The sequence below is a fragment of the Erythrolamprus reginae genome, chromosome Z, assembly GCF_031021105.1.
Source record: "Erythrolamprus reginae isolate rEryReg1 chromosome Z, rEryReg1.hap1, whole genome shotgun sequence".
In the NCBI taxonomy this organism is placed as follows: Eukaryota; Metazoa; Chordata; class Lepidosauria; order Squamata; family Dipsadidae; genus Erythrolamprus; species Erythrolamprus reginae.
This window is the reverse complement of record NC_091963.1, coordinates 70252239-70278656: the sequence shown is the minus strand read 5'-3', so window position 1 is coordinate 70278656 and position 26418 is coordinate 70252239. Positions and strand designations below refer to the sequence as shown.

General features: G+C 39.1%; 1 protein-coding gene across 2 annotated transcripts in view; it reads left to right on the top strand.

The window, feature by feature from the left end:
* Positions 1-26418, top strand: part of BBS9 (Bardet-Biedl syndrome 9) — a 606911-nt gene that overhangs the window by 543416 nt on the left and 37077 nt on the right. The window contains exon 21 of one of the 2 annotated variants that reach the window (XM_070726315.1): positions 18144-18207. The exons of the other annotated variant lie outside the window; for it this stretch is intronic. Within the exon in view, the coding sequence (XP_070582416.1) occupies positions 18144-18207 (64 nt within the window). The remainder of the gene's footprint in view (positions 1-18143; positions 18208-26418) is intronic. 2 annotated transcript variants of the gene reach the window in all.

Below are 26418 nucleotides of genomic sequence, written 5' to 3'. Positions count from 1 at the left end.
GCATAAGCGGGTACGATGATGGGGCAAGCGCAGCCCCTTCATCGCATTATACAACCTCTGGGAAAAAGCCCGGTCGGGAACAATGACCCGGCAGGCAAAATTAAGAAGCCCCGCTAATTCTTGTAGCTGCCGAAGGGTGACCTTCCGGCAGCCTAACAATAAATCGAGCTTACCCCGTATCTTAACCAATTTGTCCAGGGGCAATCTGGAAGATTGCTCCTCTGAGTCCAATTCAATACCAAGAAAAGTAATCTTGGTAGCAGGGCCCTCGGTCCTCTCAGGAGCTAAAGGCACCCCCAATTGATCGCAAAGGGCTTCGAAGTCCCGCATTAGAGCAAAACACTGCTCTGAATGCGCGGGCCCCACTAACAAGAAATCGTCGAGGTAGTGAACGACCGAACCCAGACCACTGCGCCTCCGGAGCGCCCACTTCAAGAAGGTGCTAAAGCTCTCAAAAAGAGAGCATGAGACAGAGCATCCCATTGGTAATGCCCTGTCAACATAGAAGCCACCTTCGAAGTGGAAGCCCAAGAGCTCGAAGTCGTCTGGGTGTATGGCGAGGAGCCAAAATGCCGACTTAATGTCGCATTTTCCCATAAGGGCTCCAACCCCACACTTCCTAACCATGGCCACGGCCGCATCAAATGATGCATACCGGACTGAACAAAGTTCATCAGGAATGAAATCATTCACTGATTCACCTTTTGGAAAAGACAGGTGGTGAATCAACCTAAATTCACCACTCAACTTTTTGGGGACCACACCTAAAGGGGACATCCTTAGAGTTGGGGAGGGCGGCTCTGGGAAAGGCCCCAGAACCCTGCCCTCGGCCACCTCCTTTTGTATTTTTGCCCTAACGATGTCTTCATGTCCCACAACTGACTTAAGGTTGTCGGACGTGAAAGCTTTCCGTATCCCCACATAAGGGATCCTAAATCCCTCAGAGAAACCCTGCAGGAGAGCAGCCGCTCTCGAGCGAGGGTGATAATTCTTTAGTCAATCCCTGAGCACTGGAAGCTTAATTGGGCTGGGCCCCTTTTCCCCCAGCGGGCAGGGGTTGTTTAGCCTGACCCCCTCCCTTCTTGTCCTTCCCCTTCTTGGGCCTGGGACACACTGAAGCGGCGTGGGTACCCCCACAGTTCCCACAAGCATGCCTGAACTTGCAAAAGGGGCGAAAACAAGCCCCCTTTGCAGAGAATTCATGACATGGGGGAGTGGCTGCCTTTGCCGCACCCCCCGCGGCGGCCTTAGCCAGGGTGGACGCTGGGGACTCCTCTTCCATAAAGTGCCCACTATCTGTGCAATCACAACCCTCTTTCGCAGACATGTAGGTTGCTTGAAACCACAAGTCGGGAACTACCATGTCCCAGGGGAGAGTGGGATCGAATGCCACCCGCATCCTAAAAGCCTTGTCATAGTGACGCCAAATTGAGCCCTTGTACTCAAAATGAGCACAGGCTATCAGATCAATATATTTAAGCATCGAGGCAGCCCTAGCAGGCTGCCTCTGAAGCACTATGGTGGCGTAAGTCAGATAAGCATACAGCCAAGAGCTGAAGCACTTACTGACTTTCGTCTTTTTAGGCTTCTCTACCTGTGCCTCCCCTTCTTTATCTTTTTTGGGGACCTCCCTATTAAGGAGGGAGAAAAGGTCTACGTATTCCCCTTTCCAAATGGTTTCCCTGACTGAGGGATGTAAGTGAAACCCTAGAGGCGTAGCTGGCAGCCCCCACGGGATGGCCCCCACCCTAATACTGGCAAAAGGGTCCCAAGCTGTGGGGGCACCCGCCCCCGACACCCTGGACCCCAATGGAAAAGCCGTCATAGGGGCCTGAGCAATCGCAGCCGGAGCTGGCGGGGTCCAAACCTGGCTACAGGTGCCCGCAGGTGTACCTAGAAAGTTGACCCCACTCCCCAAACCCGGTGGAACAATGGCCTGTCCAGGCAGAGGGAGGAGCGGCGAGGATGCTAGGTGTGGTGCGATCTCACCTGCCCCCAAAGGGGTGGAAGCCATCCATGGGAGCCCCGCTCCTACGGGGCCCGGGAACGCTGCCATCTGCCTCGGCTGGGCTATCTGCCCGGCCTGGGCCATCTGCCCGACCTGGGCCGCTGCTTCATCCGGAGCTCTGCCGAGGGCTGCGGGCGCTGATGTGGAGGCACCTCCTGGGCCAGACCCTGACCGCCAACATTCAAGGTCGTCCAGTCTTTCGATGACCCTGGCCCAAGAAAGAGAGGACACGCTATTATCAGGAACAGGGGACACAGACCTCCTCCCTCCCCTTGGGGCTCCACCCTGAGGCTCTCCCAAGCTCGCTCGAGCCTGGGCCGAGGGCCTAATCGCCCTCCTCAGCCTTGCTACAGGCTCAACCGGTGGAGCTGGGGCCCTCTGCTTTTTGGGGGCCATTGAACTGAATTATTATTATTATTTAATTATATAGAGCTGGAGCCGAATGGCCCAAGCCCCAAAACCCCAAAACCTAAAAAGGGAGGCCCGTTAGGCCACCCTTCCTTTTCCACCAAGGGGCTTGTAAATGACAAAGGCCCCTTTCCCAGGGCGGGTATTCCCTTCCTCGGTCCCGAGGAGAACCAGGGCCCGTCACAAACCCCAAGAGGCCTCGCCGAACCTGAGGCTATTGGGCCGCACCCCCCTGACCACCCCCCTTGGGGCAATCCAAAAGACCCCCACCCTCCCCGCTCGATAAGGCTAAGTTGCGCGGGGAAAAGAGGGTCCTCCTCAGTCCCGAGGAGGACTTAAAAGGGGGCTTCTCGCCCGACCAACACCACCGCCGAAAGCCTCCGATGAGGCTCCCAAAATGGCAGCAACCACGAGGCCACTCAAGATGGCCGTTCGAAGCAGCAGACACCCAGGCGAGTGTCTGCTGAGACGTCGTCCAGGCGAAAAGGCCGATTCTGAGCCTGCCAGCCCTTTTCTAGGGCAGGCAGGCTCCGCCCGGACATGTCACGATCAGACCACTCTGGTCTGATCCTCGGCCGAGATCTCGCGAAGCCTTGCGAGATCTTGGCCAAATCCAAGATGGCGGCTGCTGCCAGGCCTCCGTGTCTCCCGGGCCTCCAGCAAAAGGCGCCGGGGGATGAAGACCACCGGCACAATTTTAGTGATTAATTTGTCATCTTGTCCTGTTAGTATCATATCTAGAATATGGGCCACAGTGTCAATGGCAGGGGCTTCTCGATCTTTATTATACCTGGATTTAATTTGTAACTTATGATTTTGTTGTTCAAGTTCTTGCCTTGTTTTCAAGCCTCCATTCGGATGCAGAATGTCTTTATAACTTAATATTTTAGTAGGGTCAATTAGGTTTGGATAGACGATTGCTTCCATAGTGGATAGCCAACTGAGGATTTGTATATAGTATTTTCTTTTAATTTCAGACCAGGTTTTTAATAATGATTTTCATATCAGGTGTTTATTGAAAGTGATGAGTGTTTTAGTTCCATCTTTCTAAAGGTATGCGTGCCAGCCATGCTGTAAATCATGTCCCACTAATGTCGGAATCCTTTTGTTTGTAAGATTGATCCATTCTTTAATCCAAGTTAAGATGAAAGTGTTATAATATGTTTTGAAATCTGGAAGTCCAAGGCCTCCTCTGTTTTTGCTGTTTTGAAGGTATGAGTATTTAGTTCTAGATTTCTTATTATGCCAAATAAATTTTGAGATGATTTTGTTAATTTCCCTGAAAAGTTTTTGACCTATACTAATGGGCACAGTTTGAAAGAGATATAAAAATTTCAGGAGAATGTTCATTTTAATTACTGCTATTCTACCTAGAAGTGATATTTGTAAATTTCCCCATTTTTCCAGATTAGTTTTGGTTTCCTGTGGAATCTTATTACAGTTGTCCTTCTTTATAGATGAGATCTTATCAGTTATGATTATTCCTAGATACTTAGTCTTTTTAATCATTTGGAAATTTGTAGTTTTTTCAAATTCTTTAATTTGTTTTGGGGTCAGTTTTTTCATCAGAAGCTTTGTTTTTTGTTTATTGATTTTAAGTCACCAAAACTAACCAAATATCTCTAGTTCTTTAATAAATTCTATACCTGATTTTATTGGGTTGTCTATGAAGAGTACAAGATCATCAGCATAGGCCTGAAGTTTATATTCTTCCTGTTTTACTTTAATTCCTTTTATTACTTTGTTGTTTCGTATTTTATTGAGTAATATTTCTTGTGTAAGAATAAACAGAAGGGGGGACATTAGACAGCCCTGACGGACCCCTTTTTCAACTGTAAATTATTTTGTCATATCATTGTTAATTATCACCCTGGCGGATTGAAGGGTGTATATATTCTGAATTATACTTTCGAATTTGTTGCCAAATTTAAGTTCCTTAGTTAGTTCTAATAGATACTGCCAGTTTACGTTATTGAAAGCTTTCTGAGCATCCAGGAAGGCAAGAGCAACTTGCTTTCCTGGGTGGGCCTCACAATACTCCAAAATATCAAGTACTGTTCTTGTACAGTGTTTGATTTGTCTATGTGGTAAAAAACCACATTGGTCAGTACTGATAATTTTAAGATTTTTTTTTACTCTTTCCGCCAAAATCGACACGAAAATCTTATAGTCTGCGTTTAAGAGTGAAATTGGCCTATAGTTTTCAATTTTGTCCTTTTCAAGCCCCTTTTTTTGGGATTACTGTAATATACGATTCCTTCCATGTCTCATGGATTTTAGCTTGCTCTTGAATTTTGTTAACCTATCCAATAGCACGGGTTCAAAGGTTTCATTGTTCTTTTTATAGAATTCCCCTGGGAATCCATCTGGACCTGGGGATTTGTTATTTTTTTTGGTTTTTAAGAGCTTGTTGAAGTTCTTGAATAGTAATCTTGTCATTTAACATTTCTTTATTTAAATTATCAATTTGTAAGGTATTGTTTTCGGATAGAAACTTTGTTATTTTTGAACTTTCTACTAAGTCTTGTTTATATAGCTTTTTATAATAAAATATTATTTCTTTTTTCTGTTGCTCTGTGAATTGGGTCATACCGTTTTTATCCACTGATTGATAAATTATTTTATTGCTTTTGTTCTTTTTAATTTAGGGGGCTAATCATCGGCCTGGCTTATTAGCTGTTTTGAAATAGATTTGTTTTGTTTGTTTTATATTTCTAATGTATTATTTTTGATCTATAAGATTGACTCTGTGTCTGGTGTACCTCAGCTGGTTTGATATCTTAATACTTGTGGGGTTCTGTTGAAGGCTTCTTTCTAGATTAATTATCTCTTTTAAATAATAATTATATATTTCTTTCTCCTCTTTTTTCTTATTAGCAGTATAAGCTATTGTTATACCCCTGATGTATGGTATATTCCAAAGATTATAGTATTATAGTATAGTGTATCCCAAAGATTTTGGGTTGAAGTCGGTTGTTTTTTGTTTTTTATAAGAAATATTTCTATTTCTTTGTTGATCATCTTTATAAAGTTTTCGATTGTGCATGTGCCAATTGGAATTCTAGGGGCTTCACCTCTAGCTCCGAACTAATATATTATGCAAAGGGAATTCTTTCCCTTAAAAATATTATAAATCCTTCTTGAAGGAGAACAGAAGTAACAGGAATCTATGGACATCAAAGAGAAATTAAAGATTTACAGTTTTAAGCAAAGACGGAGATTCTTTCGCTATAACGAGGGAGTGATAAGTGAGTACAATAAATCTTAAAATGGCGGAGGGAGGGAAAGAAAAAGAAAAAGAAGTTTCCAGCTTAGCGAACATTGAAAAAAACCTGGATAAATTGCTGGACATCTGTTCTGGATTTGAGCAGAGATTTATTAAAGTGGAAACAACAATTGGAGATCTGGCTTCAGAAGTTAAATTGATTAAAAAGAAGGAGGAATCTTTGGCTGGAAAGATACAGAAAGTTGAAAAACAAGTGAAGGATCATGATGAATTAATTAAACAAATGAATTATAGAATTGCTAATCTGGAGGACCGTCAGAGGAGAAGAAATTTGCGTCTGCGTGGGTTCAGATTGGACTTTGCTTCTGGTTCAAACTTAATGGAAGCAGTGTCTACTTGGATAAATAAGCAAGCTGGCATTCAGGTCGGCTTGGAAGATATATTGCGAGTCCACTGGGCTGCCCCACGAAGAAACAAGGAAAGGAAAAGAGACATTGTTATGGCTTTCGTCAGTGAAAAAAAAAGCAAAGATTGTTTACAATCTTTAATTGTTTACAGCCTTAAACAAGATGGAAATGAGATAGGAATTTTGAGGGATCTCTTTTGGGAAACTTTGAGAGCAAGAGCTACCTTACACCCAATTTCAAGCCGTTTATATCAAAGTGGAAAAAAGTTCACTTGGGGGTTTCCAGCTGCTATTTTGGTGTTCCGAGAAAATAAAATGTAAAGGGCACGTACATTGGAGGAGGGAAAGGCTTTATTGGATCAACTGGGAATTAAGTTTGAAGCAGCTGGAGCACAAGAAGGAGAGGGGTTTTTTGACGGTTGTAGTACCCCAGACAATCAGGAAAGACAAAGGGAAGAGCAGCTGAAGGAGTTAACCGGGCAAGTGGTGGCCATTAGAAAAGAGCAGAGAAAAACACAAGCTCAGTGTGAGAAGAAAGCTAGAAAGTGATATTGTTTGGCTCTCCTTGTCTTTTTGGGGTTTTTTTGTACTTTTTTTCTTGGAGATGTTTTGGGATTCTTGTATATTTGTTATTCAGTGGGGGAAGTTTAAGGGGAAAAAAGGGGGTTAAAGAAGTTAAAGTTAAAGAAGGAATTATCTAAAGGAGAAAGGAGGGTGGGAGGGGAATATTTCTCTTTTATTACAATTAAAAATCGTTGAAGGAGCTAGTTGGGTGGGAACGCAATCAAGAGAATGTGCTTCATGAATGGACAAGGGTTTTTCTTGTCCTCCCCCCTTTGGTGGGGGTAGCATGGTGGAGGCACGTTGGGGGGATAACAGGGGTAAGGAAAGGGGGGAAATTAAATCAAGGGCAAAAGAAGAGGGGAAAATGGTTATTTTGGTATATTATGATTGAGTGTAAGATAATGGTTTTAAATGTGAATGGTTTGGGATCGGATTTGAAACGTTTTAGGATATTAAGGATGGCTAAGCAATATAAGGTGGATATTATGATTTTGACAGAAACACATAAAAGACGGGGAGGAAGGAATAAATTGATTAATGATAGAAATTGGAAATGGGTGTTTGAATCTAGAGGAACGCAAAATAGTAGAGGTACAGTGATTCTTATTCATCAGAGGGTTAATTTTGAAGAGGTTGGAATTCAGAAAGACAGAGAAGGAAGGTGGATATTTGTTAAAGGGAAAATAAATCAAAATATTAGCAGCAATTTATGCCCCAAATATGAAAACAAAATAATTTATAATAAATACTAAGAGGAAGTTAGACAACTTTATGGAGGGCTCAACTTTTTTGGCAGGAGATTTTAATATGCAATTAACAAATGGGATTGGAAACAGTAGGATGCTACATTTAAACAGACTTAATATGGTGGATCTTCACGCAGATATTTCAAACAGAAGTACATATTACTTAGCAAGATATCATACATTTAGCTGCATAGACTATATATTAATGAATGGGGGGGCAATATACAAGTTAAAAAAGTAGATATTAAAAGTATTTGGTTATCAGATCATGCCCCACTATTGGCAGAATTGGAAATAGGTCAGGAACGCAATCAAAGAATTTGGAGATATAATGCAGTTGTAACTGCTAGTGAACAAGATAAAGAGAAATTGCAAACAGAGTTATCTGAATATTTTAGAATAAATGATGTGGGTGGTATTAAACAATTGTGTGGGATGCATGTAAGGCTTTTATGAGGGGACAATGTATATGTATGGAAGCAGATATTAGGAAGAGGTGGGGTAGAGAGAGGGAAAGGAAGATAAGGGAAATAAATTTGATACAAGAGCAGTTAAGATTAACTAAAAGTAGAGATTGGAATAGTTTATTGAAATTGAAAAAGAAACAATTGATGGTGTATGATGAGATCAAATGGAACAAGATGAGAATGATGATGCAACAAAAAACACAGAGCTGGGGGACAAAATCAATGCAGCAAATGGCTAGATATATGAAGAAGAGGAAAGAAAAATCGTGTATTTTAGCATTGAGAGACTCTAGTGGAGTTGTTAGAGATGGTAATGAGCAGTTAGAGAAGATAATGGGGAAATATTATGAAGATTTGTATAAAGAGGAGCAAGTGAAGATAGGAGTCCTCAAGGTTGGGAAAATAGTGAAGAAGATAAACAAATTTTGAATGCAGAAATTACACAAGATGAAATTGCTAGGGTAATTAAAGGGTTAAAACAAGCCAAAGCACCAGGCCCAGATGGGTTTACAGGGGAATTTTATAAAATTTATGTGAATGTATTGTTGCCGCATTTGGGGAAACGGTTTAATAATATATTGTTAAATCGTGATAACCCACAGACATGGAAGCTTTCAGAAATTGTTACTATTCCGAAGATGGGTTGAGATTTAAGAGAGTCTGGGTCCTGCCGTCCGATCAGTTTGGCAAATCAAGATTATAAAATATTTATGAAAATATTGGCAAATAGATTAGAAAATATTTTACCAAAAATAATTGAAGAGGATCAATACGGATTCGTGAAGGGAAGGAAAATAAGCGAACCAATTAGAAATGTAATAAATGTGATGCACCATGCTACTGTTACTAAAAAACCCAGTGAAAATTGAGGAGGTGAATTATAGATTAATATGGAGGAAAATGTTGAAACAGATGAAGAGCTGGAAAGAGAAAAGCTAAGGAGACTCTATAAAATAAGAGCTTTAAAAATTATGATAGCTCCCAAAATGATGTACCTATTTCAGGTGGTGTCGGGGGGGCTATCAGCATTTAAGTTTAAAGAGTGGGTCAAAAAACTTAATTATTGGATTGAAGAAGATAAGAGACCAAGAATAAGGAAAAAGTGGTTAATTGTAAACGAAAAAGAGAGGGAAAGGGGAGTTCCATGTTTGGAGCTGTATAGGGAAGCTTTTCAAATTGAAAGATTAATGGAGTTGCAATTATTCGAGAATAAATGGGTGAAATTGGAAAAACAGATAAACGGGATGAAGAATAGAGAATTAATTTTTACAACATGGAACAGGAGCGACTTAAGTAAATTAATAGGTCCCATGAAAGGGACTATGGAAATTTGGAAAAAATGGCAGGGGAAAATAGGATTATATAAATCTAAACTGTCATCCCTTTATGTAATAAATAGAGATAATGAAATGAATTTAAATAGGGTTATAGGAGAGTTGAAGGGAAGAGGGATAACTAAGATAGAACAGTTATATGAGAAGGATGGTAGGCCAAATAGAAACTGTATAGAATGGTGGTTAGGTAAGGGAAGATGGCTACAAATAAATGCAATATGTAAATATCTTAATGAAAGGGAGAATAAAGAAGTACTATTGAGGGAGGAGACAGGGTTAGAGAAAATAATAAGAGAAAAAAGTGAGGGTATAAAGGTGCAAGCAACCAATATATATATGTTGCTAGTGCAGTCAGACGGGGACATGATTGAAGGATTGACTAAATGGTGGCAAAATGAGATACAAATAGAGGCATAAGAGATGGAAAATATAGAAAATATAAGAAAAATTAAAAATACAAGAATCAGGGAAATGAGAAGGAAAATATTACATAAGTGATATTTTACTCCCGTTCAACTCGCACTTTCACACTTTCAGCAGAATGTCAGGGGTATTTGTTGGCATGGGTGTCAAGATAAAGGAGTGTTTATGCATATGTTTTGGGAATGCCCGATAGTGCAGGAATTTTGGCAAAAAGTGCAAGACGACATTAATAGAATGCTAAATATACAATGGACAATCACTAAGGAAATGGCAGTACTAGTTAAAAGAAATGCGATGGGAGAATTTAGAGAAATAAAACAAGCAGCAATAGAAAGCGCTCAGGCGGTAATAGTTTTGGGTTGGAAGGATGCGACAAAATGGACAATGCAAAATTGGTATAGGTACATGGTGGACCATATTCAATTTGAAATTATGGATAAAAGGATAAATTTAGATAATGAAACTGAATTGAGACAACTGATAGGACGGTGGGACAAGGTAAGACGATATATGATGAGTAGAATCCGAGACCAAGCTATAAGAAATAAATTGGAATTACTCTATAATATGTAAATAGATATATTGCTCTTGGGTCAAAGTGGATTATATAAGAAACACCCCCGATTGGTGGTGCGGTATGTGTGTGTGTTGGGGTGGTGGGCACATTTCACTATGCACTGTTTTATGTTGTGTGTATATTAAACTTGTTAAAAATTAATGAAAAAATATTTTTAAAAAATCTATATAAAATTTTCGTCTTGCAGTAAGTCTGTGTTCATAGTCCACCGCCTATATTCTTTCCTTTCCCCCTGCCATATGACCTTAGGTGGGTTATGATCAGCCCATGTGTATTGACAGCCTCCAAAGACATCTAGAAACATTCAGTAGTTAAATAGTTAACTCTTGTTTGTTAATGTAGCTCCTCCCTTTATATGATGTATACCTGCTTTCCTCACTTCCTTTTTTGTACAGGAAGAGAAGGCAGACACCATCTTCCTTGAGAAGTCTTTACAATGTGAAAACATGCTTTATGCCTGCTCCAGGCTTTATTACTTTTTATACTTTTCTAAATAAAAATAACTTTGTTTAGAAGATCTCCTCGCAGCTTATTTCCGTCGCCTCCGTGGTTAGTCTCATTTCAGCTCACGCGGGCTGATCCTAAGTGAGTCTATTCCACGACATGGTAGCATTGGTTGGTTATCTACTAACCTAAGCTGCTGTGCCCATTGGAATGCCGGCTAAAAGAAAAAAGAATAAACTCTTTTCCCAGAGCTTCATAGATGAAATTTCTCAAGATCAACTAGATGGTCTAAAATCCCTCATCCACGCTTCGGAAGAGAAAAGAAATCTTATCATGGCTGAGCAACAGTTGCTTCAAGCTCCTGAACCGGCTGCCTCTCAACAAACCGTAAGTTCGCTTTCTTACATGGTTGAGAAGGGGGAAAATACTATCATGGGACACCCCGTTGAAGTTTTTTCTGGGCAATCAATTGAGGAATTTGAGGAAGAAGACACCCTTGTCCGCTCCCAATCTCTGAGTGTTCAATCATCAAGCCTTCCTTTAAAGGCAACTGCTAAAACAAAGCATATTGATGATAATGTGTCTCAAACTTCCAACAAGAGCAGGCAATCCCTCTCAGATCTAGATAGAGTTGAGAGCACAATATCTAAGCTGGAAAATGAAATTCAAGATTTGCAGTCATTCTGTGTTCATATTGACAGTTTAGGTGAAACAAAAACTTCGCAGCAAAAAGCTTCATATGAATGTTATTAGAAAAACTAACTGCTTCTAGAAAGGAGTTGCGGGGATTGAGACAATTGCAATATAAGCTTTTAAAGGATCAAATAGGGCTTGTTTCCATTACTAAGTCCGAGCCAGTCTGATAATATTGCCACGTCTACAGGCATTGGAATTCCTTTGTCTCCTGTAGTGCAATCTACGCATGCCCAAAAGATCCACCATTTCCCCCCCGCCGCATCTCAATCAGATTACTCCTCTGAAGGAATGCAAAGGGGGGCTACTATTGCCCACGCAGCTGCAGAAACTTACAGTGCAGCAGTGGCCTCTAGTGGATGGCATGGCTACAAACCTAAGCCAACAACTGAAATTAAAGATTTTGCACAGCCTTTCAAAAGAGAAAGAGAGAGATTAACTGAACATGTTCTTAATCAATCTGCTGTTAAGCCCAAAATCTCACAGGCACCCCAGGCTGCCCAGATGCAACAGAACAGACCTCCACAAGTTCCAGCAAGCTCTGTACAGCAACAGAGGCTACCCGTCTTGACACCTCATCTGCCACAACCTGCCCAACCCGCTCAACCTCCATACTTGCCCCCAGTTATTGTACCACAAGTGCAACAGCCAGCAGCGCTCCCAGCTGCGTCTACAAGGCAAGCTATCACCTCAGCAACTCTGAAAGGTGAGTCAAAGTTGAAAAGCAACGGGTATAACTATAAGGTTTGGCTTCATCAGATGAGGCTACTTTTACTTATTCATCAAATAGACCATATGGCATTTGATCCACCAGTAAGGCAATGGGCTGAAGAAGAAAGAGAAGCAGACATAAGAGCAACTCTTCTCATTCTTATGTCATTGGATTCTGACTTATCAGTGAGGTACTCACCTGACATTACTGCAGGAGAACTTTTAGAGTCCCTCGATGGATTGTTCTGGCCTATTTCAGAAGAAGGCAATTTCCTTCTGATAGCTCAATTCAATGGTGCCAAATTAAAGTCTGGGGATGAGATTGCTCCACATCTGTCTAAGCTATTAGCAATGCACAAAGACTTAAAGGAGCGTGGCTATAATTTGGACTTTTTGCAAGTCAACGCAGCCATCATAAGTTCCCTTGGCCCTGAATGGAAGGAGGCTGTTTTTAAATTTAACAGCTTGCCATTGGCCCAAAGAAATACACAGAGACTCTGTAACATGTTAGTTGAAGAAGAAGGTTTTCTGCACACTAGACTCAGACCAATGTCATCTGCATACAAACCTACCTTGGCCAAGAGCTATCATCAAAAGATACACATGCCAGAAACAATCCAAGAAAGATGACACTCAAAAATCTCAATCCAGTGATTTACAAAGTGTTCAATCTGGCGAGTCTGAATCTCCTTCATATCCCACTCAACCCAAAGGAGCGCGTGGAAAAGAATCCAGAGGACAAGGCTCCGGGGGTTCCAAGTCAACTCCACGAGACTCAAAAGGTGAGAAACGTGTTTATGTTAACACTCTCCTCCTCAACACTGTTCCTGACAAGAGTCCACTGTACGACATTCGCCACTTATGGACATTGGACAGCAGAGCAGCCGTGCACATCGCATACCAGAAGGAACTTTTCACCGAATTCCACAAGACTGATGTCAAAGAAGTGATTGGAGTAGTAGAATACCTCTGCAAAGTAGAAGGAGAAGGAACTGTCTACGTGAAAGAACTGGACAGACACATCTCACGTGTATTCTACGTTCCAAGTGCCAAGAACAACATACTCAGCGTGTACCGCCTGAATGAAGATTTTGGGACTACAGTGACTCAAGAACTGTCGGAAGCTTACATCATGAGGGATGGCAAAATCCTTACTACCGGTATCCCTATCAGAGGTGTTTATTACTTAAAACCTAAACCTCCCCCAAAGGGTGATGTAAGTATAAAAGTTCCAAAGGGCGAAGGCACAGGTCCAGAGAGAAAACCTGGTGCCACTATAGCTACAAAGGCTCATAAAGCCAATGAAGTCCAAGAGGTTCCTAATGCTATTTCTAATGTTAAACCTATATTAACAAACAAATCTTTTCATTCCAGGTGTATTCATAGATGGCACCGTCGCTTGGGCCATGCATCTTATCCAGTTTTAGCAAAGATGCCTGAGTTTGGGAATGGTTTTAAAATTGATGGTGATTGCAAAATTCATCTTGATTGCAAGGTTTGCAACACAGCAAAATCCAAGGCAACTCCGGTTGCAAAGCATGCCCTAAGATTGTCCACACGCATTTTTGAATTGGTCCACACCGACATTGTCGGTCCATTTCGGCCTACTAAAGGTAACAGTAAGTATTTCTTGACTATTGTTGATAGTTACTCTAGATATGGTTTTGTGTTTCTAATGAAACAAAAAAATCTGAGGCTTTTCAGGTCTTTAAAGACTTTGCTGCAAAGGTACTTACGCAATACGATGTCTGGATCAAACGAATTCAAAGTGATCGTGGTGGAGAATTCATGTCCCAGCAGTTCCAAGGATGGGTGAAAAGAAATGGAATCCGTCAACAGACGTTACCTCCTCACTCGCCTCCTCAGAATGGTATTCAGAGAGAAGGAATGGAGTTTTACAGACTATGTTTCGTTGTCTCCTAGAGGATGCTGACATGGACTTTTCATACTGGGGTGAAGCATTAAGGTATGCTAATTATATTGTTAACAGAACTTGGAGTAGCGTTATACAAGAGACTCCTTATTACTTGCTTCATGCAAAGAAGCCTGATGTTCAAAACATCCACATTTATGGCTGTTATGCCACTGTTAACATTCCACTTGATAAAAGAAGAAAAGGATGTCCAGTGTCACAAAGAATGAGATTCATTGGCTTTGATGAAAGCTCTAAGTACTACAAATTTGCTGACACTTACCATAGAGCTGTTATTTCTAATTCAGCCAAATTTGAGGAAGATACCAATTGGTCCAGCATACATAGTAATGATACTTCAGTTTATTTTCCTAAGGATGATGTTGAAGGTGCAGCGAAACCTGACTCTCAGGCAGCTGTCCCAGATGATCCTGATGTTCCAGATGATGAACAGTCTTCAACAGTCGCAGATGATATCCCTGACGATCAACTTGGAGACGGAGATGATGATGATGAAGAATGGACCAAAGTTCCAAGGCGCTCAAAGAGAACCACCAAAGGAACTCCTCCAAAGAGATATGCACAGCAAGTATCTCACACTCCTTTTTCTTTCTTATGTAACAATCTTACACTTCCTCCTGAAAATTTTCATCAAATAAGACTTTTACCTGAATCTGAACAAGAAAAATGGTATGAGGCTATGGAACATGAACTGGACTGTTTAAAGAAACTTAAGGTGTTCCAACAAGTAGAGCCTCCAGCAAACAAGAAGGTTATTGGCACACGTTGGGTGTACAGAGTCAAACAAAAACCAAATAATGGAAAGCTATACAAAGCAAGACTCGTAGCTCAAGGATTTTCACAGATTTATCCGGATGACTACACTGATACCTTTTCAACCACTGTCAGAAATGAAAGTGTCAAAATTGCCCTAACTACCGCTATTGCTTTGAACTTAGAGGTTTTTCAGTTCGACGTTGAGACTGCATACCTGAACGCTGATCTAAATGAAGAGATCTACGTCAAGAGTGCACCCAGGTTCCAGGACCGAGAAGGGGATGTCTGGTACCTGCACAAAAGTCTCTATGGCCTGAAACAGAGCGTCCTCATGTGGTATCGCTGCCTCATTCAAAAGCTAAATTTAATGGGCTTTATTAAGTCCGTCTCTGATGAATGTGTGTTCACAAAAGGCCAAGGTAAAGTTTATGAAATTGTTCTTGTTTATGTTGATGATATTGTTTATATTGGTCCCAACAAACACATGAGTGAAACTTTTGCCAGGGGTCTAGAGAAACATTTCACTTTAAAAAGCCTAGGGCATATTAATGATTATCTGGGTGTTCAGATTGAGAAAACTGAGAAGGGGTTCTCTCTTTTGCAAGAAAGTAAGGTTGACCAGCTTTTGCAGAACTGTAATATGTCTGATGCACATACCTGTCGTTCTCCTATGCAAACTGACTTTTACAGGTTAGCTCAACAAGAGTACCCTGAATTTGAGAACCAAACGCTGTATCGGTCAGTGATTGGATCACTATTGCACATCAGCAGTTGGACAAGACCTGACATTTCACTGAGTGTGAATCTACTGTCCAGATACGTTGGCAAAGCGACTACGTTCCACTGGTCATGCATAAAGAGACTGCTGAGATACATGAAACTTACAAAGGACATGAAGTTGTTCCTAGAGCCGAAACATGATAAGTACCCTGAAGTGATTTGCTACGCAGATGCTGACTGGGCAGGTGATGTAGAAACACGAAAAAGTACTTCTGGTTACATAATGTTTTTGAATGGTTGTCCAATTTTTTGGAAAGTTAGAAAACAGAAGTTTATTTCTTGCTCTTCAACTGAGGCTGAATATGCATGTGTTTCTGATTGTTGTAATGCATTAACCTTTGTTTTTGCTCTTATTGATAATATTTGGGAAAATCCAAAGAAACCCATTGTTATTATGGAAGATAATGTTTCAGTTACATACATAGCTAAAGCTGAATATGTTGGAGCTCGTTCACGGCACATTGATATCCGGTATAGAAATACCAGAGAGAGTGTGAAAGAAGGATTCGTGAAAATACAGTATGTTCCTACTACTGAACAGATCGCTGACCTGCTGAATAAGCCATTGCCAGCTGACCAACACGAATACCTCTCCAAGAAAATGTGCCTTATGTGAACTGATGTACCTGATGTCCCTGATGTCTCTGATGACTGCCAAAGAAGGGGTGTCACGCTGTATATTGACAGCCTCCAAAGACATCTAGAAACATTCAGTAGTTAAATAGTTAACTCTTGTTTGTTAATGTAGCTCCTCCCTTTATATGATGTATACCTGCTTTCCTCACTTCCTTTTTTGTACAGGAAGAGAAGGCAGACACCATCTTCCTTGAGAAGTCTTTACAATGTGAAGACATGATTTATGCCTGCTCCAGGCATTATTACTTTTTATACTTTTCTAAATAAAAATAACTTTGTTTAGAAGATCTCCTCGCAGCTTATTTCCGTCACCTCCGTGGTTAGTCTCATTTCAGCTCACGCGGGCTGATCCTGAGTCTATTCCGTGACAGGTTCTGTGTCTACTGATTTTATATTTTTGTACATTCATTTATTTAGCCATATCATGTCAATTCTAGAGAAAGAGTTATGTGGCGTGGAATAAAATGTGGATTGAGCTTCATTAGGGTGTCTTATTCTCCAGACGTCAATTAAGTCTAATTCATCCACCATGTTGCTAAATGTAGATGCTCTCCTTGTTTTGCTCTCCTTGTTGCTCTCCTCTAAAGTTGCTCTCCTTGTTTTATTTATATTTCCTGTCTTAAAATCTATTTTTGGATCCAGAATCCTGTTATACTCCCCTATGATACAAATATTCTTTGAGTCTATTTGAAGGAGAGTTTCATGTAACTTTTTATAAAATTGTTTCTGTTTTTGATTTGGCACATAAATGTTCACTATTATTGCCTTCACTCCATTGAATTAAATTTCTACTATTATGTATCTACCTCTTTTATCTGATCCTATTTCTTTGGGCTTAAGGTCTTTTTTCACATAGGTGGCCACAGCCTTCTTCTTTTTTCCCCATCTAATGACACATATAATTCTCCCAATTTAGAATATTCCAAATATTTTTGTGTGATTGTTTGATGTGGACTTTCTGCAAGCAGATTATTTGTGCCTTTTGATTTAGTAATTTCATTTTTTTTTCTTTTGTAGGTGTTGTTAAGACCATTAATATTTATTGAAATTAATTTGGATTCAAATGACATCTGGCTCTATTCTTCTTTTTCCTTCTATATTATTTACTTGCTGATGCACCTGTTTTTGCTCTGGTCCTAGTTCCTTCCTCTTTTCCCGTATCCTTCTTTTCCACTACTTGTCTTGTTTCTTCCTTCCCCTTTTCACTTTGTATATCCGATTCTGTTTCATCTTCTTTGCTTGATTCAAGTCTTTCTCCGCTTTCAGGTTCCAACTCCAGGCCGATTATCTGCTCATACATCTCTTGCGCCCTTTCAGGAGTATTGACTTTAACTCTTCTCCCTTCTAAATTTATCATCATACCTTCCAGCATAGTCCATCTAAAAGTTATATCTTTTTTATTTAGGAGAGTTGCTAGTGTTTTCTAGTCTCTTCTTCTTTCCAGTACCCTTCCAGTAATTTGTTTTAAAATATTCAGTTCTCTACCTTTATATGTAAGTTTACCTTTCCTAGAAGCCGCATATACCGTCTTTAGTATTCTTTCTAGAGAATCTCAAGTGCACTTCACACGGCAATTGGTGTCTACGAGCATAGTTAGTTTGTATTCTGTAGGTTTCATCTATCTCTGTTAACACTTCGTCTCGGCTAAGTTGTAGGATTCCCCCAACGATCGTTATCTTGATCTCACCCAAGTTTTCATTTTCCGTTTCAATTATATTTTGGAATGAGACTCTCACCATTTTCAGGTGAATCAAGGAGTTTTCTAGGTCTTTGTGGGAATATTTTGCTTTCTGCTCAACATTTTCTATTTTTCTTTCACTCTGTTCTATTTTTTCTGATGGTTACAATTTTTTGTTCATTTTTTTGCATATCCGCTTGAATTGTTTCAAACCTATTTTCTAATCTTGAAATGTCTGTCTTTAATTCCATGTGGTTGTTAATTATGAGTTCTTGTAAGCATCATTTCCTGCATTATAATTAATGTACTATTATGTTCTGCATTAATGACATATTTTCTTTATCTCTCTCAAGTGTCAACATCTCCTCAGTTTGCCTTTGAGAAGCGGGAGAGGCAGTACTGGCCGAAGACGTTGAGGTTGGTTTTTTGCCACCTCTAGGCTGGTTGCCTACCATCTCCTTTAGTATTTGTTCTTGTTTCTCTAGAATTTTATAAATCCTATTCCAATACAAATATTTAATAGAATCTATATGAAAAATCTATATGAAAAAAGAATTTGAATGGTAATCATAGTTTGTTAGTTAGGATGATGATGATGATGATGATGATGATAATAATAAAAAATCTTAAGACTCAAATATTGTGGATATATATATGTAGTAATTTAAACAACCAAGAAGAATCAGAATTTTATGATATCTGGCAGAAAGTATATACTTGGTAGGAAACAAGGAAAAAGAGATAAGCATGTTGTTATATTATTTTGCATATTTGAATTTAGTATTAGAATTGCATAAGACGGTAATTACTAGTATAAATATAAATTTCTTTTCTTTTTTTCCCTTCTCTTAAAACTTTTTTCTCTTTCATATATGTCTTTATAAATTTTGATATAGATTTAGATTCATATATTAAAATTGACATTTTTATCCTATATAACAATATGTATTTTATAGACAAATGTTTTACTTCTTTATTATTATGATGAAGACTTCTATCCTGAGCGGAGCGACTAGCTCCACTAAATGTTGTATGTTTTGTTTGTTATGTTTGTTATTTTGAAAAAAAAAATAAAGTATATTTTTTTTTTAAAAAAAGATACACTCAATAAATTGTGTTCCATCTCTGAAACGCACAGCACATTTAAAAACCTTAAGTTCAAATATAGAATGTTAATGTCCCAGAAAGAAAGAAAGTTTAGAAAGAAAACTAGTATAAAAATATAAAGACACACAGAAAAATGAAACAACTATTTATGTTTAATTATTATTTTCTATGGAATAAAGGGTATTTATGTTTGTTCCATATATGTGAATGTGTACAGTCTAATATAAGACAATGTGTAAGAAAAGGCAATATAAAAGGTACCAGATTAAAAAAAAGAATTATATTGTTTTAATTTTTGTGTCTCTTCATATAAGGATTGGAAAAATGTCCTCAACTATTTGCAGGCAGCCTGTGATTTCTGCACTGCATCCTTGATACAAGTGCAGTAAAAGTAATTCTTTTTTCAATAAGCAGTATTTTTTAAAATAAAGAATAATAAAGAATAACAATATAATATAATAAATATAATATAATAAATATAATATGAACTTGGAGGCTGTTCTTTCAATAGACCAGTTTTTTGATGCCTACGTTAGTATTTGAAGTTTTCCTGTACTATCTTTTGATACTTGAACTTTGTTCTTCAACTCAGCATTATCATAATCAGCACATTTGACACATTTCTGACTAGTAGCTTGGGTTTCAAACTCATTCGGGTCAAAACCACCAGCAACTGCAATATGACTGCTAAAAGTATTTTGCACTTGCCTGATTTTGCACTTGGTATAGCCTCGTATATCATCATTGCTGACTTTTCTGAACTATAATGGAGAAATGGCAATAGAATTCAAACTTTTGTTAAGATTGCCTGAAATATCAATATGTTGATTATCTGCCGATGTCGAACATGTTGAAGAATCAGCAGCTCTGTTATTGACTTCTTTTAGACAAGATGGACACAGTTTCTGATCTGGCACAAATATTTTGCTTGTAATGGCCTTTAGCTGGCCTGCTAGTATTTCATCCAGCTCTCTTATGCACTTTTTTATTTTATGACCACTTTTGGAAAAAGGGTTAAAGCAGGTTCTTTACAAAGATTAAAATCTTGTCAGAAATAAGGCTTCACGATAAAGGCAAATAGCATTGAAAAGTTGTCCAGAATCACAGACTGCCTGCAAACAGTTGAGGATATTTTTTCAATCCTTATATGAAGAGACACCAAAATTACAACAATATATTCTTAAAGATGAGAATCTGCTTTTTTTAAAATTTTATTTATTTGTTTTCCCCCCGAATATAACATACAAAAGAAAAAGCATACACAAAAACATACACATACAACATTTGGGAAATGAAATTTCCCCACTTTTTAGGTGTTCGATCAGAGAATTTTACTTCTTTCTTTCACATAGTATTAATTTTTCAATTCTTTTATTCGACGTGTTGCTTTGCATAACTTTTTATTTATTTGTTACTCTTTTCTTTAACCAATCATAAAATTTTGCCCATATTTTATAATAATCTGAGTCTTCTTTTCCCTCTAATCTTTTAGATAACCTGTCCATCTCGGCACAGTCCAATATTTTTTTAATTACTATATTTTCTTCCGGTGGTTTGTCTATTTTCCATTGTTGGGCATATACTATCCTGGCGGCTGTTAGTATGTGTATAATTAAATATCTTACCTCTTTTTCTATTTTTTTATTAAAAATACCCAATAAGTACAATTCTGGGTTTTTTTCAATTTCTTCTTTTACTATTTCTTTTAACCAGTTTGTTATTTTATTCCAAATTTTTTTTGCTTGTGAGCATGTCCACCATTGGTGGTAGAACGTGCCTCTTTCTTTTTTGCACTTCCAGCATAATGGGGAAGTTTTTGGGGACATATTTGATAGTCTTTCCGGCGATGGGTGCCACCTGTAAAACATTTTTAATTGGTTTTCCTTGAATGCAGTCGATTTTGTCCTCCGCCAATCATTAGTCCATAATTTTTCCCATTTTACTAATTCAATTGTGTAGCCAAAATTCATTCCCCAGCTTATCATACTCTCTTTTACGATTTCCACTTCTGTCTCATAACGAATCAAAAATTTATATATTGTACCAATTAATTTTTCATTATTTTTTAATAGTGTCCTGTCCAATTCACCTCTCCCCATCTAAAAACCATATTCCCTTTTGTCTTTTTGGTATGCATCTTTTAGTTGTAGGTATGTCCACCAATCTAGTTTCTTACCATTTTGCTCCAATTCTTCCTTTGTTTTTATATTCATTTGCTGATCCAACAATTCTTTATATCTAATTGTATTATTGGGCCCAATTAAGTTTGGATGGTATGTTAATTCTATTGGCGAAACCCATTCTGGTACCTTAATATATTGTTGTTTTTTAAATTATTTTCCATGTTTGGATGAGGGAGTTTCTGAGTATATGCTTTTAAAAATATGTATGGGTTTTTATCTCTTCCATACCAGAGATAGGCGTGCCAGCCTAATAATAAATCATGCCCTTCTATTGTCAATATACGTTTGTTTTCCAATACGATCCATTCTTTAATCCATACCAGTGATGTTGCGTAGTAATATAATTTAAAATTTGGTAGACCCAAACCTCCTCTTTCCTTCACATATTGCAGTGCCTTTAATTTAATTCTTGATTTTTTGCCTAACTATATATACTTTAATATTACTTTATCTAATTCTTTGAAGAAATTTTTACCTGGATTTATTGGAATTGTCTGAAAGAGGAAGAGGAGCTTGGGCAGGACACTCATTTTGATCGAATTGATTCTACCTATTAATGAAAGTTGTAAATGTTGCCAATTTTTAAGATCTGCTTTAATTTGATTTATTAAACTTGTATAATTGTCTTCTTTTAATGTCGCCGTTTTAGAGAATCCGCTCTTTCTAATGGTGATAAATTGAAGAGGATTGAAGCTGTCCCACAGGATCAAACAGGGCATGAAAGATAGCCAAAATTTGGCAAAAACCTGTTAAATACCAACATTGAACTCTTACATTTTTTCAACAACTTGAAGGAAAGTGCTGCAAATTGGAAGTCCTCATTGCAGCTGTGTATTGAGTACAGCTGCCAAAAATCAACATGAAAGGCCAAGTAGTTTTGAAACTGCAGCTGCCTAAAGATTGCTATAAATTCATTTTTGAGGGGTTTTTTTTGCAAAGTTTGAGCCTGAACCATTGTACCCTCTAAGCTGTGCACGTATGCGCGCGCGCACACCCCAAAACACCCCCCCGCACCTTTTCCCAAGGGCGTGTAAGGAGCCACGGCCGCCCCCCCAGCGCCTCTGGCCCCCTTGCACTCTTGGCTTCTCGCCGCTGCCCCCTGCCCGCCTGCCTGATCCGCCTCTCTTTCTCCTCCTCCACTTCCCACCTTGGGGCACGGCTCCTCCCACAGCAGCGGTGGTGGCTGCAGCTTCTCGTCCTCATCCAGCTGCTAGCCGCTCTGAGCGCTTTGGGAACGCCTGCCCCTCTTGCAGTCCCTTCGCCAAGAGCACTTTCATCCCAGGCTGTCAGCGAGGGGGCTGCAGGAGAGGCGGGGAAGGCATTCTCACAGCGGAGGCCGGTGAAAGTGATTTTCAATGTTGGGCGCGCACACTCCCCATCCCCCTGCAAGCCCACCCAGAACATTCAAAATAAGAAAAAACTTCACTGGCGAGATAGAGAGAAAGTGAGAAAGAGAGAGAGAGAGAAAGAGGGGGAGAGAAAGAGAGATAGCAAGAGAGAGAACAAGAGAGAGAAAGAGTGAGTGAGAGATAAAAAAACAAGAGAGAAAGAGTGTGAGAGAGAGAGAAAGAAAACAAGAGAGGGAAAGTGAGAAAAAGAGAGAGAGAGCAGGAGGGGGAGAGAGAGAAAGAGAGAGAAAGAAAGAAAGCAAGAGAGAGAGAGAAAGAGAGAGAGAAGAGAGGAAGGAAGAGAGAGAGTGAGAGAGAGCAAGAAAGAGAGAGAGATGAGAGAGGAAGGAAGAGAGGGAGGGAGAGGGAGAGGGAGAGGGAGAGAGAGAGACAGAGAAAGCAAGAGAGAGAAAAGAGTGGAAGAAAGAGAGAGAGAGAGAGCAATGATAGAAAAAAGGGGAGAAAAAAAGAGAAATGAGAAAATGATTGAGGCAGAGAATGACAGGAAAGAGAGAAACAGAGAGAGAAGTGACTCTTGATTTAAAGCATATGGTAAAAGCACTTAAATAATAACAGAGGAAAAAAAACCCAGCCTTCACCTGTTTTTATTAATAGTTATGTTTTTGGTTTTGCTGGTTGTTTTAGTTTTAATAGTAATGGATTTTGGTTTTTTTAAAATTATTAATTTCTTTTAATAAAAAAAAGGGATTTTTCCTTATTATTTATTTATTTATTTATTTATTTAGTTAGTTAGTTAGTTAGTTAGTTAGTTAGTTAGTTATTTTTCTTTGCTGCCCTGTCCCAAGGGGACTGCTGCTCAGACACTATACTTTTCCACCCACACTGAAAAAAAATTAGAGCCAACTGAGGAACTGAACGGACGGTGTGGAGCTGCGCTCCGCCAAACACCACTGTTTTTACAGGTTCTCTTCGGTCCTTCGGGATCACAGACCCTGCGAAAAAGGGTCTGGCGGAAAGGGGGTGCCGTTAGTTCAATTTGTCGGCGGCAGCCCAATCAACGGAATGGACAATCCCCTACACGACTGTGTGCCTGTAAGCTAGGAGCAACATGGCGGCCTAGTGCGTTCCCGGCTGGAGGTGGCTAAGCGGAGATTAGTAATGGCGACCGAGGCGGCGGAGCTGACCATTAACATACCGGAGCTGGATTGAACGTGAGATTTACTAATTCTTTCTTCTTTTTTCCACGGGGACAACGTCACTTAAGTTTAAAATCCAACTAGCTACGACCCGAGAAGGTGGTGGGAGGAGTCATCATCTTCCTCCTTCCGGCTGGCGGCGAGTTTTCATTAGAGTCATAACAGTCATTGGAAAAGCTAACAACATCACCCAAAGCCTATAATACGCATTAAGAAGACCTGACATCCCCCGAGGAAACGTAAACCTCAAAAAGAGCTCTCTCTTCTTTTTTCTTTACCAACTTTGAAGCCTGTACTGAGGACCCGACGGGACAGCGTGATTCATCTACTTCCTGTTTCTTTTCTGGCTTTTCGATTTGTTGCTGCGTCACACTCGGGTGAGCCTGGGTGGATACTCCGATACTCCGATCCTTCTGAACTTTGTTCACCTTACTTTGTCTTCGAGGGAATAAGTGACTGGAGGAGGCGTTTAGGACCTTTACCGGGGGGGGGGGGTGTGAGCCGCCGGAAGAACTATTAGCGACAAGCGGCTGAAGACCATCTTAGAGACCCTACCGATAGGACTATAAGGCCGTCACCTCCGAGCTGACTAGACTCTAGTTACTGCCTTGACAGAACTGCGGGAAGGAGAGGAACCGATTTATGAGATCCTTGTACCACCCGGACAGACACCGTGAAGCCACGCGAACTGAATAACCCTGCACAACCCCCGGAGACAGATGATACTCGGAGCTGCGTCAAACAAACATAACTTTCAAGCTATTCATTACTCTAACTAATAGCTTGCTACAACACCGAAGCCTAACCGGAACTTTTCGATCTTGATTCGAAGAAACTAAGGAAGGGTCTGACACACTGACTTATAAATATAATCTCATTAACTACGGAACTCGCTTCATTTACATTTACAATCGAAAATCCATGTATGTACCTCTAGTGATCATTAATTATACTATCTGACATCTACATTATTTCAATAATCTATATAATATACTAATTAACTATAAGACTACTAGAATAATTTATTATAATAAGATATTAATTGATATTCATACACTATTTAATTATATATATTAACAAACACCTATTATATACTTACATATATTAACTTATGAGTAAATTATTAACTATTCTGTAGAATAACAGGAAATTACCTATGTATCTCTACTGACTATTAAATATATCAACTGACATTTGTATAATTCATATAATGTATATAATATTCTAGTTATTTAAAGGACTATTAATTGATATTTATACATCATCTAATTATATATATTAAAAAAATTATTATTTACTTGCATATATTAACTTACTAGTAAACTATCAATTTATCAGTAGACTACTAGGATACTTTATTACATTGTTATTTATTACATTGTTACTATACTAAGTGATTTTCCCCTTTAATTATTTGTTATTAGGACTTTTTAGCTTATCTATACTACCTTTCAAAATATTAGTCATTAGATTTACTATTGATTGTTAGAAATGAATTGTACTAATCTCGCTTAGCTTGTATATATAATTTTGCCTTTACTATTTATCTAATTTAGCATGTTTAAAAGCTCTTAAGACTGTAAGGAATTTTGATTGAAGTACAAATCCCTCTCTTTGACGGTTCACTATTTCTTAGATTATAAAAGGAAACTTCCCCATTGATATATATATACTGTTATCACTATAAAAATTTGAATGAACTTCATAGCTGGGGAAAGCTAACCACAAATCCCATAATTATCGAATTCAACTGAAGCTAAGTTATTGTACTCCCTTCTAATAACTTTACATATCTGTGTAAAGTGCTATCTATATCTTTTTGCTCTGCTTGATAAAAACTACACTCTCACCTTTTTGTCATCACTTACCCTTCTATTTCTAAAGGTCAATTGATTTGATATCTGAATTGCTATTTCTTCATTTGAGTATTTAACACACTAACTAAACATTCTTTCTCAATCTAACTCTGGAACGGACTATTAGAGATTTATATAAGTGGGCTAGCGGGTAGAATATTGTTAAAATGACAAGCCTATCTAACCTGACTAGATTGGGATCGGGGAAGAGGTCAATTATTCAATCCACCTCAGCTATACCCAGCCCCTCTTCCCAGAGATCACTGGACGATATGCTGCCCAGAGAAAGGTCAAATTCATATAAAGATCTTCAATCTATGTTGCTCCAAATGCAGGAGTTAATGCTTAAGAACCATGAGGATATTAAAAAAGAAATAGGTGAAGTGAGAAGCGATACATCTGAGTTAAAAGAAAGGATGCAAAATATGGATAAAAGGCACGAGGCTTTTCAACAACAGATGTTAAAACAAGAACAAAAAATTCAGGATTTGGAAGATAGGATTGACCAGGATCATAAACAAATGGAAGACCTAACTGAAAAATTAGTCCATGCCAATAAAGAACTAGAAAATACCGTAAACCAACTAGAGAGCGAAAAAGCTAACCACTTCCTCAGATTCCAAAACCTTAGGGAGGAGAAAAGTGAGGATTTACCAGACATTATGGCCGACATCCTTTCAAAGGCGTTGGGCATTGAAAAGGACACAATGCTAAACGAAATTGACGAAGTCTATAGAATCAACACTAATTACGCCAGACGCTATAACCTCCCCAAGGAAGTCCATATCAAACTAGTTAAAAAATCAGTTAGAGACGAAATTCTTCATAGAGCACGGGAAGACCCCATAGATTACAAAGGGAGACAATTGGTTATTCTAAAACAAGTCCCGAAGCACGTCAGAGACCTACGTAGGCCATACACTTTCTTATCAGCCAA